This window comes from Ctenopharyngodon idella, chromosome 5 (genome assembly GCF_019924925.1).
Source record: "Ctenopharyngodon idella isolate HZGC_01 chromosome 5, HZGC01, whole genome shotgun sequence".
Taxonomy (NCBI): domain Eukaryota; kingdom Metazoa; phylum Chordata; class Actinopteri; order Cypriniformes; family Xenocyprididae; genus Ctenopharyngodon; species Ctenopharyngodon idella.
In genome coordinates, this window is record NC_067224.1 from 42,351,426 (window position 1) to 42,364,282 (window position 12,857).

Here is a 12,857-nt window from a genome sequence, read left to right on the forward strand (position 1 = left end):
AAAAAACTCATGATGATCGTTTTATTGTGGAAAAGTGGAAAAGCCAAACAGAAGCATTTGGAGAGTTTGGAAACCATTGTAGAACGAACGTGTGTGTGTGTGTGTGTGTGTGTGTGTGTGTGTGTGTGTGTGTGTGTGTGTGTGTGTGTGTGTGTGTGAGTGTGTGTGTTCTTGTATACATGGTTTATGAGGGCACAAATGTGTATAATAACATGGATATTACAACGTAAATATGGTTTATGAACACTTCCTGTGTCCTCATAAACCAATTGGCTTTAAAACATACTAAACTGTGTTTTTCTGAGTTTCCTGTGTCGGGTAGGTTCAGGGGTAGTGTAGTGTAGGGCACAAATAAATCTTCATATTTCCACAACAAAATCAACAGCACTTCAAACACACACACTCTTCAAAACACTCAACTCTCTCCTCTGCCCCCCTCCACCACCTCCTCCCTAACAGCTGATCATTTTGCTAATTTTTTCAGTGACAAAACATCTACCATCAGCAGTCAGTTCTCCGCTCCACACACACAGGAACTCAGACCAACCACACCCACAGCCGCACACCTCCTCTCTTCCTTCTCTCTTCTCACTGAGACAGAAGTATCTAAACTTCTCCTCTCCAGCCATCCCAGCACCTGCCCTCTAGATCCCATCCCCTCACACCTTCTACAAGCCATCGCTCCTACACTTCTACCAGCACTCACACTCATCATCAACACATCTCTCCACACTGGCATTTTCCTGAACACGTTCAAACAGGCTCGGGAAACCCGCTGCTTAAAACACTCATTACACACGTCACTTGTAGTCAAGTCATCTTCACTTATATAGCGCTCTTCACAATACATATTGTTTCAAAGCAGCTTCATAGTGACAACAGGAAAATTCTTATCGAGCTAAAGTTGTTTTTTGATTGAATCACTTGAGTTGTAAAAATTGTTAATTATTACTTTAGGGGCCGCTTTAAATGACACCTTTCCTACCGAAAAACGAATACCTTTAATGCATTCTTGCCGTTCATTTACGTGTTTAGTCTATAGGTTTGCGTGTTTGAGTGTGTGTGTGTGCGCAGAAGCTTGGTCTTTTTTAAAAAAGTGATATTTGCCAAATTACTTGTCTGGTCCGCATAATACAGAAAAATTAGTTGTGTCCGTGGATCTATGAGAACTGGAATAATTTGATAACGTTTCATCTGTACATAGGGAAAGGAAAGGGAAGTAGGCCTTCGCAGGAGATAGATTAGTTGAAACGTCAGGGCTGCGTTATCATCATGTCTAGATGCAGGTCCTTCATCTCATCTGGATACGGCCTGGATCTGGCAGGCTGCAGCAAACCTCGGGATAAACAGACTAATATTAGCGTAGACGCCATTCTTCTTATGATGTAGCGAGTACATCAGGTGTTATGGGAAGTGTTCCCGGTTCCGGCTGACCTAATCTATGCAGCCTAACAATTTACATGATTTGAATTATAGAAGTAGATAATGGTTTATGTGTATGCAAGTTTACACAGATGTATTTTTAGTCTAGATGACAGAGTGTGTCTGCTTCCCGAACAGCGATAGGAAGAGGTTTAAGGTGCTAAAAAGGAGAAGGATCTACTGCCTGTGGTTGATTTTGATATTCTAGGTATTATCAGCTGGCCTGAATTCTGAGATCGCAATAGACATGAAGGACAATAATTAATTAAGAGCTCGCTCAGGTACTGGGGAGCTAAACCATTTAGTGCTTTGTAAGTAATTAGCAAGTAGCAATGTTTAATTGGGAGCCAATGCAGTGTTGACAGAACCGGGCTAATATGGTCATACTTCCTGGTTCTAGTAAGAACTCTAGCTGCTGCATTTTGGACCAGCTGGAGTTTATTTAACAGGCGAGCAGAACAACCACCCAGTAGAGCGTTACAGTAATCTAGCCTTGAGGTCATGAACGCATGAACTAACTGATCCGCATTTGTCATTGACTTGCAGACAGTTACAGACCTGTTTCTCTCCTACCATTCAGAGCAAAAACACTTGAACGAGTTGTTTTCAACCAGGTGTCATCTTTCCTCTCACAGAGCAATCAATTGGATGTCAATCAATCTGGTTTCAAGACTGGCCATTCAACCAAGACTGCACTACTCTCGGTCACTGAATCCTTGCGGATTGCAAAGGCTGATTTCAAATCTTCACTTCTCATTCTGCTCGATCTATCTGCTGCCTTTGACACGGTGAATCATCAGATCCTTCTGTCCACCCTCTCATCACAGGTACTCCACTTCTCTGGTTTGAATCCTATCTCACAGGAAGGTCTTTCAGGGTTGCCTGGAGAGGGGAGCTATCCAAAGCTCATCAACTGACCACAGGGGATCCTCAGGATTCAGTGCTTGGACCCCTCCTCTTCTCCATTTACACTACATCACTTGGTCCCATCATTCAGGCACATGGTTTCTCCTACCATTGCTATGCTGATGACACACAACTCTTCCTTTCATTCCAACCAGATGATCCCACAGTAGCTGCACGAATCTCAAGCTGTCTGGCAGACATCTCGGCATGGATGAAGGAACATCATCTGCAGCTCAACCTGGCAAAGACTGAGCTCCTCGTCTTCCCTGCCAATCCGACTCTAAAGCACGAATTCACCATCCAGCTAGGCACATCCTCAATTACCCCATCAAATTCGGCCAGAAATCTTGGAGTAATCCTTGGTGACCAACTGAACTTCAAAGACCACATTGCGAAGACAGCTCGGTCATGCAGATTTGCACTACACAACATCAGGAAAATCAGGCCCTTTCTAACAGAACATGCAACACAACTTCTGGTCCAGGCCCTGGTCATTTCTAAGCTTGATGACTGCAATGCTCTTCTGGCTGGACTGCCATCATGCACAATCAAGCCTCTACAAATGATTCAGAGCGCTGCAATCTTTAACAAGCCCAAAAGAGCCCACGTCACACCTCTCTTCAACTCTCTGCACTTCTGCTCGCATCAAGTTCAAGGCGTTGACGCTTGCTTACAGATCTACCACAGGTTCAGCATCCTCCTACTTCCACTCACTCCTACGAGTCTACACTCCTACCAGAAGCTAAAGGAGCGAAGGCTCATGGTACCTTCACAGAGAGGCACAAAATCACTCTCCAGAACATTCTCGTTCACTGTTCCTTGCTGGTGGAACGATCTTCCTGCCTTCATCCGGAATGCAGAATCCCTGACAATATTCAAAAGACAGCTGAAAACTCATCTCTTCATGAGCACTTAACCTCATCTTAAAAAAAAAACCCTATCCTTTCATCACCTATCCTTTCACTTCCTTTAATCCCCCTCTATTGTAGCTTATGATACTCTGAGCAATGTCTGAAACTTGTATTGTGAGCACTTCTTGTGTCTATTTGCCTCTTCATGATGAATCGCTTGTTGTATTCCTCACTTGTAAGTCGCTTTGGATAAAAGCGTCTGCCAAATGAATAAAATGAATAATGTAGGGGGAGAGAATGTACAGTTTGTACGGTATAAAAACCATTACGCCTATGGAGAGTCCCCGTAAACCACATATACAAGTATGTGTGTGTGAGTATGTGTGTGTGAGTGTGTGTGTGTGACTGTGTGTGTGCATCACCACACCTCTAATGTCCAGCATCAGAATCACAGAGCGGTTCTGGAACACTCGGATCATTCAGGGATTCAAACTCTTCAAAGAGAAACGAGTCACACTTTAACTAAACAATGCTGTTCACCTCAACACGAGAGCGTCTGCTGAAATGAAAATGAAAGTGTATGAAGACTGAGATCATATCTGCTGCGAGTCCTGAGAGAAACGGCACAGACACGCAGACGACTCGTGAACATGAGAACACCCACACACTCCACACGAGATCTCCTATTGTCTATAATATAATATAATATAATATTCGTGGCAAGCAGGGCGGGGCCGAGAGTTCTTCAAGCCTTCTTGGGTATTTTCATGATGATAAAGTATATTTATAAAGCAATGCTAATCGACAGCCTTCATCACTGTAACAGAATAGTGTGAAATAATATGTTGTGTGCCTCATTCTGTGTGAGAAGCCACATCAGCTGACAGAAAGATGTTTTCAAACACTCGACTGATGTTATGAAGTGAGTTTGGAGTAAAAACATGTTATTAAATGTTGTCTTTTGTTGGACAATAAACACTTCTCATGTGTGGGAAAATGTTTGACGGGTGTTTCTTTATCAAACGCACATTATAAGCGACTCAGTCGGAGCAGAGTTGAGCCGTGCTTCACTGAGGAGCTGCGCAGAAATAAACCGCAGTGTTTGTGGAGTAGTGTGTTACCTTGCTCAGGCTGAGGATGTCGCTGCGCAGTCTCTGTTTGCTCTTCTGCATCTTGCTCGGCATCATTTTGCCGGTGCGGAAGTCGAAACATCCCAGATCCACAGTGTTGCCAAGGTAGCGGGACAACTGCGGTTTACTCCGGAACTTCTTTCCTGTGGGACTGGAGGAAAAATAAACATCAACATCAACACCCTGACCGACTCAACAGAGTTTGTTTAAAACCTCTGAAACTGTTTGTATTTCGTAATATGAATTATTAGATTGTTTTTTGAAACATTTGTGAAATATTATAAATAATGCATTATATATAATTTAAAATAGCTGTTTTCTATGTGAATATATAGTAAAGTGTAATTTATTCCTCTGAATTTTCAGCATCATTACTCCAGTCTTCAGTGTCACATGATCCTTCAGAAATCATTCTGATATGATGATTTGATGCTCAACAAACATTTATGATTATTATCAATGTTGAAAACAGTTCATGTTTCTGTGGAAACCGTCATACATTTGATTTTTCAGGATTCTTTGATGAATAGAAAGTTCAAAAGAACAGCATTTATTTGAAATAGAATCTTTTGTAACATTAAAAATGTCTTTACTGTCATTTTTGATCAATTTAATGCATCCTTGATGAATAAAAGTGTTCATTTTTTCAACAAAAAAAAAATATATATATCGTACTGACCCCAAACTCAAAAAAAAAGATTTAGAAACCATTTCTCTTAGTCTTATTCTGTTATTGTTCTCACATCAGGTTTATTCTGATCACAGATGCTGCAGAAGAGAAATCAAACTCACATCACGTCTTCTGCTCACATGAAATAAAAACTTAATGCATGTTTTTGATCTTACTGTTACTGATTCTAATGTTATTACAAACACAATAAAAAAACATTTCTCTTCATAATCATCATCAAACGCCTCTGAAAGCACAGCTGACATCATCAGTCTCTCTTGTTTCCTTCGTATAGAGACACTTTCAGCATCCAATCAATTTATCATGGAGAAAATCAATCGGTCGAGAACCTCGAGTCACTCAGAAACACGTCACGTTACAGAAGCGAAGTTGTGACTGTTGTTTCTTGTTGTTTCTCATCCAGAGACTAAAGCACTAATCTGCAGCAGATAAAGCACACGGCCTCAGAAACACTGACTGACCCTTGATACCGAACCACACGCCAACCAGCGGCTGCAGTGACCTCCGTGTGTTTGTTTACTTATGTCACTCCAAAGGCTGTTTTCTTGGAAAACACATAGTAGAAATTAAAATAATCAGAATAACAGATACAGACTTCAATGAATATAGTATTATAATCAAAAGTATTTAAAAATTATATTAAAGGGGACCCCTTTCACAAGATGTAATATAAGTCTCTGGTGTCTCCAGAATGTGTCTGTGAAGTTTCAGCTCAAAATCCCCCACAGATCATTTATTATAGCTTTTCAAATTTGCCTCTATTTGGGTGTGAGCAAAAACACGCCGTTTGTGTGTGTGTCCCTTTAAATGCAAATGAGCTGCTGCTCCCGCCCCCTTTCCAGAAGAGGGCGGAGCTTTAACAGCTCGCGCTTCGGTCGCTCAACAACAACAAAGCTGGAGAATCTCACGCAGCCAAAATGAGGATTGTCATTAACGGTGTTCAGCCTTACAGTCCTTAAAAAGCATTTTCTGTAAAAGAAAATATCTCTCTTTGAGTGTCGTAACTTTGCAGATGTTGTTTATGCTCAAACAGCAACATTACACACTAACTAAAGTTAAAAAAAGTCAAATCATAATCAACCACCCCTTTAATATTTATATTTAAAAAAAAATTGCAATATTTCCTTATAACCATCCATAAAAAAAATAACAATTTTACAAGCTCTTTCAGTTTAATAAACTTTTTTAAATTTTGCTATAAACACGCCTTTACTTGGTGAATGATAGAAATGATTAAAGAAATACACAATATGGAAGATTGACTTTTATTTTGAGACTTAAAAAGAATCTGTACTGTAATGTAAATGATAATAAAAAAAAATATTGTGAATATGTAAACCTATTCTTACCTCAAGTGCCTTTTTCTATAGTTTTTATTATTATTATTATTTGTTTTCCCCTTTTTTCTGTAATTTCTTGTTCCTTGAAAAATCAATAATAAATATTAAAGTAAAAAATAATGTCCATTAACCCGTTAAGCCCTCACAGACGTGAAAATTAATGTAATATATGAATGCTTTAAGTTGGTTTGGTTTTAAATAATTTATTACTGCAGAGGTGAAACACTTCAAAAAGTGAAAGTGAACAAAATATTTAAGTTTACTGTAAAGCAAATGTACTGAACTAAATATCTTTATTTTGTACAAAACATGTGTTTTACAAAATAATTTGGACTATAAAAATCAAAGCCGGATGTCTAACCAGCTTGTGTTCCAAATTTGAGGTTGAAATCACAAAAATTGAGCCGCTAAAAGGTTTTAAAGTTGCGTTTCCGTTTCCAAAGTCCAATTTCAAAACAGTTTTCACAGGATGAAGTTGAAGTGTTTTTTTGAGATTTCAAATGATGCCTATTTATGATAATAACTAATATATGTGATGGGGAATAGGCAATAAAAAAGTCCTACTCCTAAATAAATTTCGGAATAAAGAGAAGTAGAGAGAAGAAGAAGATAGAGAAAATGTGAAATGTTTTATTTGTTGGACAGATTCAACAGGGATCAATGAACACTTTTACAGTAACTTCGGCGCTTCCCTTCTCATGTCGTTCATAACATCAGCAAAAACAAGCACGATTCGGCACATTTAACCCTCCTGTGTGCCAAAATTCACATTCATGACCTTTGAACTTCACAGAAATAACGCTGATGTTCCGCAGCCCGGTTTAGATCACAATCCAACGTCAGTGTGAATCTGCAAATATTTATATCTTCTCATCGCATCTCGCTCACACACACACACACACACACACACTTGATATGCAAATCTCTGGTAATGCTTTCGTTTTACTCTGTCTAAACATGAGAAAGCAGCACATGTGTTGAAGGACTGCGCACGAGGAGGAAACATTCGGCAACAAAGATATAAATACATTTTATGGCGTTGTAATTACAGTAATATGTGCACTAAATAGTAAACATGGTGGCTGGATGATAACCAGGAGCAGAATGAGACACAGACACCTCCACACGAAACCAGCATCTGAATTCACACTAAATTAGATCCTCCCATTATAACTCACTTCATAGACTCCGTACAGTCCTGTCTGCTTGAAACAGAACTGTTACTTATGATTATAATGTGTGTGATTGATTACTTGTTTTGTTATTATCTGAAGATTTTAAGAAAGCAACAAGCTGGTCTAATCATTATTCAGATCAATTCAAGTTCTTCTCATCTGATCAGTTCAGTCAAATAATATTACTAATATAACAAACATAAGAGAAATTAAATGGTATTAAAGTGTCATTTTTAATGAATAAACTTGTGTTTTAACGGACTGTAGTTCATCTGAGCTCAACAGTTCAGCCGCTGTACGAACAAAAGCAGCAGTGACCAGATTCTGTCCACGAACACTGGATGAGTCAGAGATGAGTCAAAACTGAGAGAAAACACACTCCCATACACACACACACACACACACACACACTCTCTCTCACAGGGCAGGGCCTATCTTTCTTTGACAAGCACGAAGACACAGTTAGTGAACCGCAGCCGAGAGCTGATATCAGTTGTGACGGAGCGACACGCAGTGACCCCGATGACTCTAACGAGAACGATCTGACCGGCGTCAAGCTCAAGACCGTCAGAAATCTCACCGGATCAAGGGTGTTTCCGGTCGGCGTTAACCAGACAAAAGGACGTGCGGGAGATCCTCGGGGAGAGGGGGAAGGGAGCGAGCGCCTGATGAGACGCAACACACTCACCTACAACAAAACAATCCCTTCACTAAACACACACACACTGAGAGAAGTGAGAAATGAGAGAAGAAAGGGAGAGTTACTGCACGAGTTACAGAGGCCGCTTCGCTCAACCAGTTAACAACACAGAACTCAGATTCTCATCCCACTTTCAGTTCCTTAAAGACACATGAACATGATCGTTCTGTCATCATCACTCGCCCTCGGGCTCAAACACACACACGACTTGATTTCTTCTGTCTAATATTAATAAAGTTATTGAGCAGAATGACAGATTTTATTTATTTGGGTGAATTATTCAATGAAACAAATCATCCAATATTTTATTTATGTATATATTTATTTGTTTATTTATTTGGGTGAATTATTCCATGAGAAAAATTGTTCAACTTTTTTTATTTTTTATTTCATTTTTATTTTTGGGGGGTGAATTATTCATGACAAAATCATTCAGTATTTTACTTACTTATTATTTGGGTAAATTATTCCATAAAACAAAAAACAAAAATAACATTGTGTTATTATTTAAATTTATTTATTTATTAGGGTGAATTATTCCATGAAAAAAAAAAAAATTGAATTATGTGTTTGTTTGGGTGAATTATTCCATTTAAAAAAATCTCAGTTTTTTTTATTTATTTTATTTTTATTGTGGGATGAATTATTCCATGAAAAAAAAAAAAATGATTCCATAATTTTTAAAAAGTACTAAACAATAACGGGTTCGAAATGAAAACATCAATTATCAAATACTCATTAATCTTAGATTAATGTTGCCTGATCAGCCCAAATAAATCCAACTGTAAAAAAAATAATAATGATAATTATCCTTAATAAATGTATTATGTTGATTTACATTTGCAATTACTATTATTATTTATTTATTACAGAGTCATCACACCTGTGTCTGTACCTTTGTTTACAGTATAAAACTGATTTGGATCACTAAAGAAAACCCTCATATATTCACACAAATATAACTAGAAAATACAGAATACTTTATTAATGATCATTATTATTATTATTTGTCTGTGTGTGTGAGTTTTCACTAGTGACCTTTGACCTCTTACAGGTACAGGTTGGAATTTATTTATTTATTTACACCATGTCAGCAACAATGCTATTTTCAGGTACAGGTAAGAGGTCAAAGGTCACTAACAAAAATCCTAATATATACATAAAAATAATAAAGAAATAAATAAGTGTTTATTATTTATTTTATTGTAAATCATTATTAAATTATGTATTATTAATGTGCTGGAGCTGTACTGTCAGAACTCTCCGTTTTACTCGTACAAACAGACGAACAGCTTCATGAAGTAAGTGTCAAACTTACATGTCAAACACATTAAACACGATTTGAGCGGCGCAGCAGGAAACACACTCAGAGGATTTTACTACAGTTTTCCATTCGCATAAAAACCAACCAGTTCGGCGTGTAGAAGAATGAAGCAGCGTTTATTGGGAATGAATGACTCAGTAACAGTTTGCACAAGTTACCGACACCAACAGGAAGTCGTCTCTCGGCTCACGGCCCGTGTGAGAAACACTGAAACTAATGAAGCTCCATTACAGCAGATGAGACATCATCGAGAAACAGGTCGACCGAGGGGTGGGTGTGTGTGAGTGTGTGAGTGTGCGTGTGCGTGTGCGTATGTGTGTGTGTGTGTGTGTGTGTGTGTGTGAAGGCGACTAATCCCAGAAGCCTTTAGTGTAAGCAGTGTAGTCGGATCCACCTCTGACCTCTTAAAGACACAGGCTTTATGGCTTCCACAATGCGAAAAACACCGAAGGAATCATGGAATTTAGTTATAAAAATATCATGAATATCATGGAATTTCAGAGATTTTGTATGAATAAATCAAAAGTAGGGCTGTAGTTCATCTGAGAGTCTCTTCAGCAGCATTGCACCATCTCATCGGAGGAAACTATCTGCAGATACACACAAACTCACGGCTCTTCACCGCAACCCGCCAAAATAAAAGTTCAGAAAACTATCTGCAGATACACACACAAACTCACGGCTCTTCACCTCAACCCGCCAAAATAAAAATTTAGTTTAACTTGAAGAAACCGTGACAGAAATGTATTATTATTGAAATAATTATAAGGAATATCACAATTTTTCTTCCATGTTTTTATTTCAACAGTAAACCAGTGTTGTGCAGCATTTTGTTTACCAAAAAAACTAAAATCAAAGAAATCGTTTAATTTTCATTTGATTATATTTTAAAAGATAAATTAAATTATTTATGTTTTAATAATTCTAAAACAGACAACACAGAATTTCTGAAGAAAATGCCTTTTGATTATTAAATTTTAATAAAACCATTAAAATGGAATCCAGAATAATTCAAATAGAAAACAGAATTTGTGAAAAAATAAAACATTTCATGGGGCCCTAAAAATATAATTTGTTAAACTTTTATACAATTTAACAAAAATGTAGTAAGTTTCCTGAATTTAATTAATTAGAAATGCTTTTTGATTACTAACATTTAATTTAATCATTAAACAATTAACATAGAAAAATTGAATTTAGAAAAAAAATAAAACATATTGCATAGGGCCGTACATCTGCATGTTCAGATTTGTTGTTTTTTTACACATTCTAATGAAGAGAAATGAACAGAGATGTAAAAACACACATCCGTCTGAGATTAAGCACAGGATTCCAGACGCTTTACATGATTAATACAGCCGATGACACACAATACTAATGCGCTTCATTTACATTCCCCTCAAGATTGAAAGAACTTTAACATCTTCAGAAATCTCTGACAGGCAAAACCTGATTATCACTGAACACAAGCGATGCAGAGCTGGATCTGAACAGGAAGTGATTCAGTGCAGAAACGCTGCATGACAGATCGATTCTGCATCTCACACTCGCTCAGAGCTGCGCTGATTCTTTTAAAGTCTCCATGAAATCAAAATGGACGATTCTTATTTTCTTCATGGAATATTGCAGTGTTTATTATAAATGATTTATCGGTGCACATTATTATTGTTTTAAATTCATGTTCCTGGTCATCTTGAATCAGCATCTCTTCTCTTCTCCGATGACGAGGGCGGGACAACCTGTCACTCACATGAGATCCACCAATAGCAAACCACAACCATCCAATCAATTCCCCACAGACAAAATCAAGCCCCGCCCTACATTTGTTCTTGTTCCAGAAGCGTTTCACTCGGATATAATAGTGAAGACTAGTGCAACTTCCCTTTCATGCTGACTTTAAACTGGCACTGCAACAGGAAGTGATGTCACTCAAATGCCCAGAGACGCCATCGATGGAGTCCAACAGTGAGAGGACGGCTGATGGCAGATCAGTTTACAGGCCTCCACTGCCATCATGGCACCTTATACAAACCACACACACACACACACACACCCTTCCCCCACAGCGCGTGAACACACTTACAGCGCATTACAGAGAAACACGGCGGCTTCACAGCACTCGGGTCACTGCAGCACTGAACACACACACACACACACACACACACGGCTTCACTGAGAGCCACAAGCCGCTGTGATGATGTTTGATGAGTAATCAGACACTGACAGTAATGGGAGCAGAAGAGTCTCGTCTGCTTTCAGGCCTGCACTGCATTCTGCTCACTGTAGTACATACTGAATACTGCATACTGTTTAGTGTCCGACCAATATAGATTTTTCATTAACCGATGGTGATACCTGTAACTAGAGAGCTGAGTGTGTTTGAGTGTGTGTGAGAGAGTGTGTGTGAGAGAGTGTGTGTGTGTGTGAGAGTTTGTGTGCATGTTTTTGTGACATATCAGGACACAAATGTGTATAATGGCATGGGTATGACAGGTATTAGAAGGAGAGGGTGAGTTATGAGGACATTATTCCATGTCCCCATTTTTCAAAAGGCTTATAAATCACAGAATTAGTTTTTGTGAGAAAGTAAAAATGCGCACAGTTTCCTGTGATGGGTAGGGTTAGGGGTAGTGTAGGGGGAGAGAAAATACAGTTTGTACGGTATAAAAACCATTACGCCTATGGAATGACCCCACAATTCACAAAAACAAACCTGTGTGTGTGTGTGTGTGTGTGTGTGTTACTGGCATATACAATTTAAGTAAGATTTTAAGTAAATGAAACAAAATAAATTCTGCATTTAATTTAATAACAAATATTTAATATTACTATATTAAATATTAAAACACTGTGTTTGCAGGGTCCAAATTATTACTTTTTTGTATTCATAGTTTTACCAAATGGATGCAAAAGAAATTGCATTATCAATTTTATCAGAAAAATCACAAAAGCATTTGTTTCTCCATATTGTTCAGCCCAATATAATAGTGGTGACGGTTTGTTTTTTAATTGAAATGAACAGTTTAATGGACAATAATAAAAAAAAAAAACGATGGCCAGCCATAACCAGGTGTAAAAAAGTAAGTTTTGGACTGTATGTGTAATACAATGAAATTCATTAAAAACATTTAAAATCCCAAAGGTTACTGACGCTCCTGTTCATCAGACACAGATACTGTTTAAAGCAGATCATCTCAAAACAGACGAATCGCTCTGTTCCTGCTCTTCTCTGTGTGACTGTGTGCAATACTTCAGACACAAAGGTCCATATCAATAAAAACATTTAATCATTCATTTAAAAAAGCAATAAATGCATGA

At 38.1% G+C, this 12,857-nt stretch overlaps 1 protein-coding gene across 2 annotated transcripts in view; it reads right to left on the minus strand.

Moving 5' to 3' along the window:
* Nucleotides 1-12,857, minus strand: part of LOC127513168 (methyl-CpG-binding domain protein 2-like) — a 36,655-nt gene that overhangs the window by 21,407 nt on the left and 2,391 nt on the right. For both annotated transcript variants that reach the window (XM_051894774.1, XM_051894775.1), the window contains exon 2: nt 4,301-4,460. In XM_051894774.1, coding sequence (XP_051750734.1) covers nt 4,301-4,460 — 160 coding nt within the window. The remainder of the gene's footprint in view (nt 1-4,300; nt 4,461-12,857) is intronic.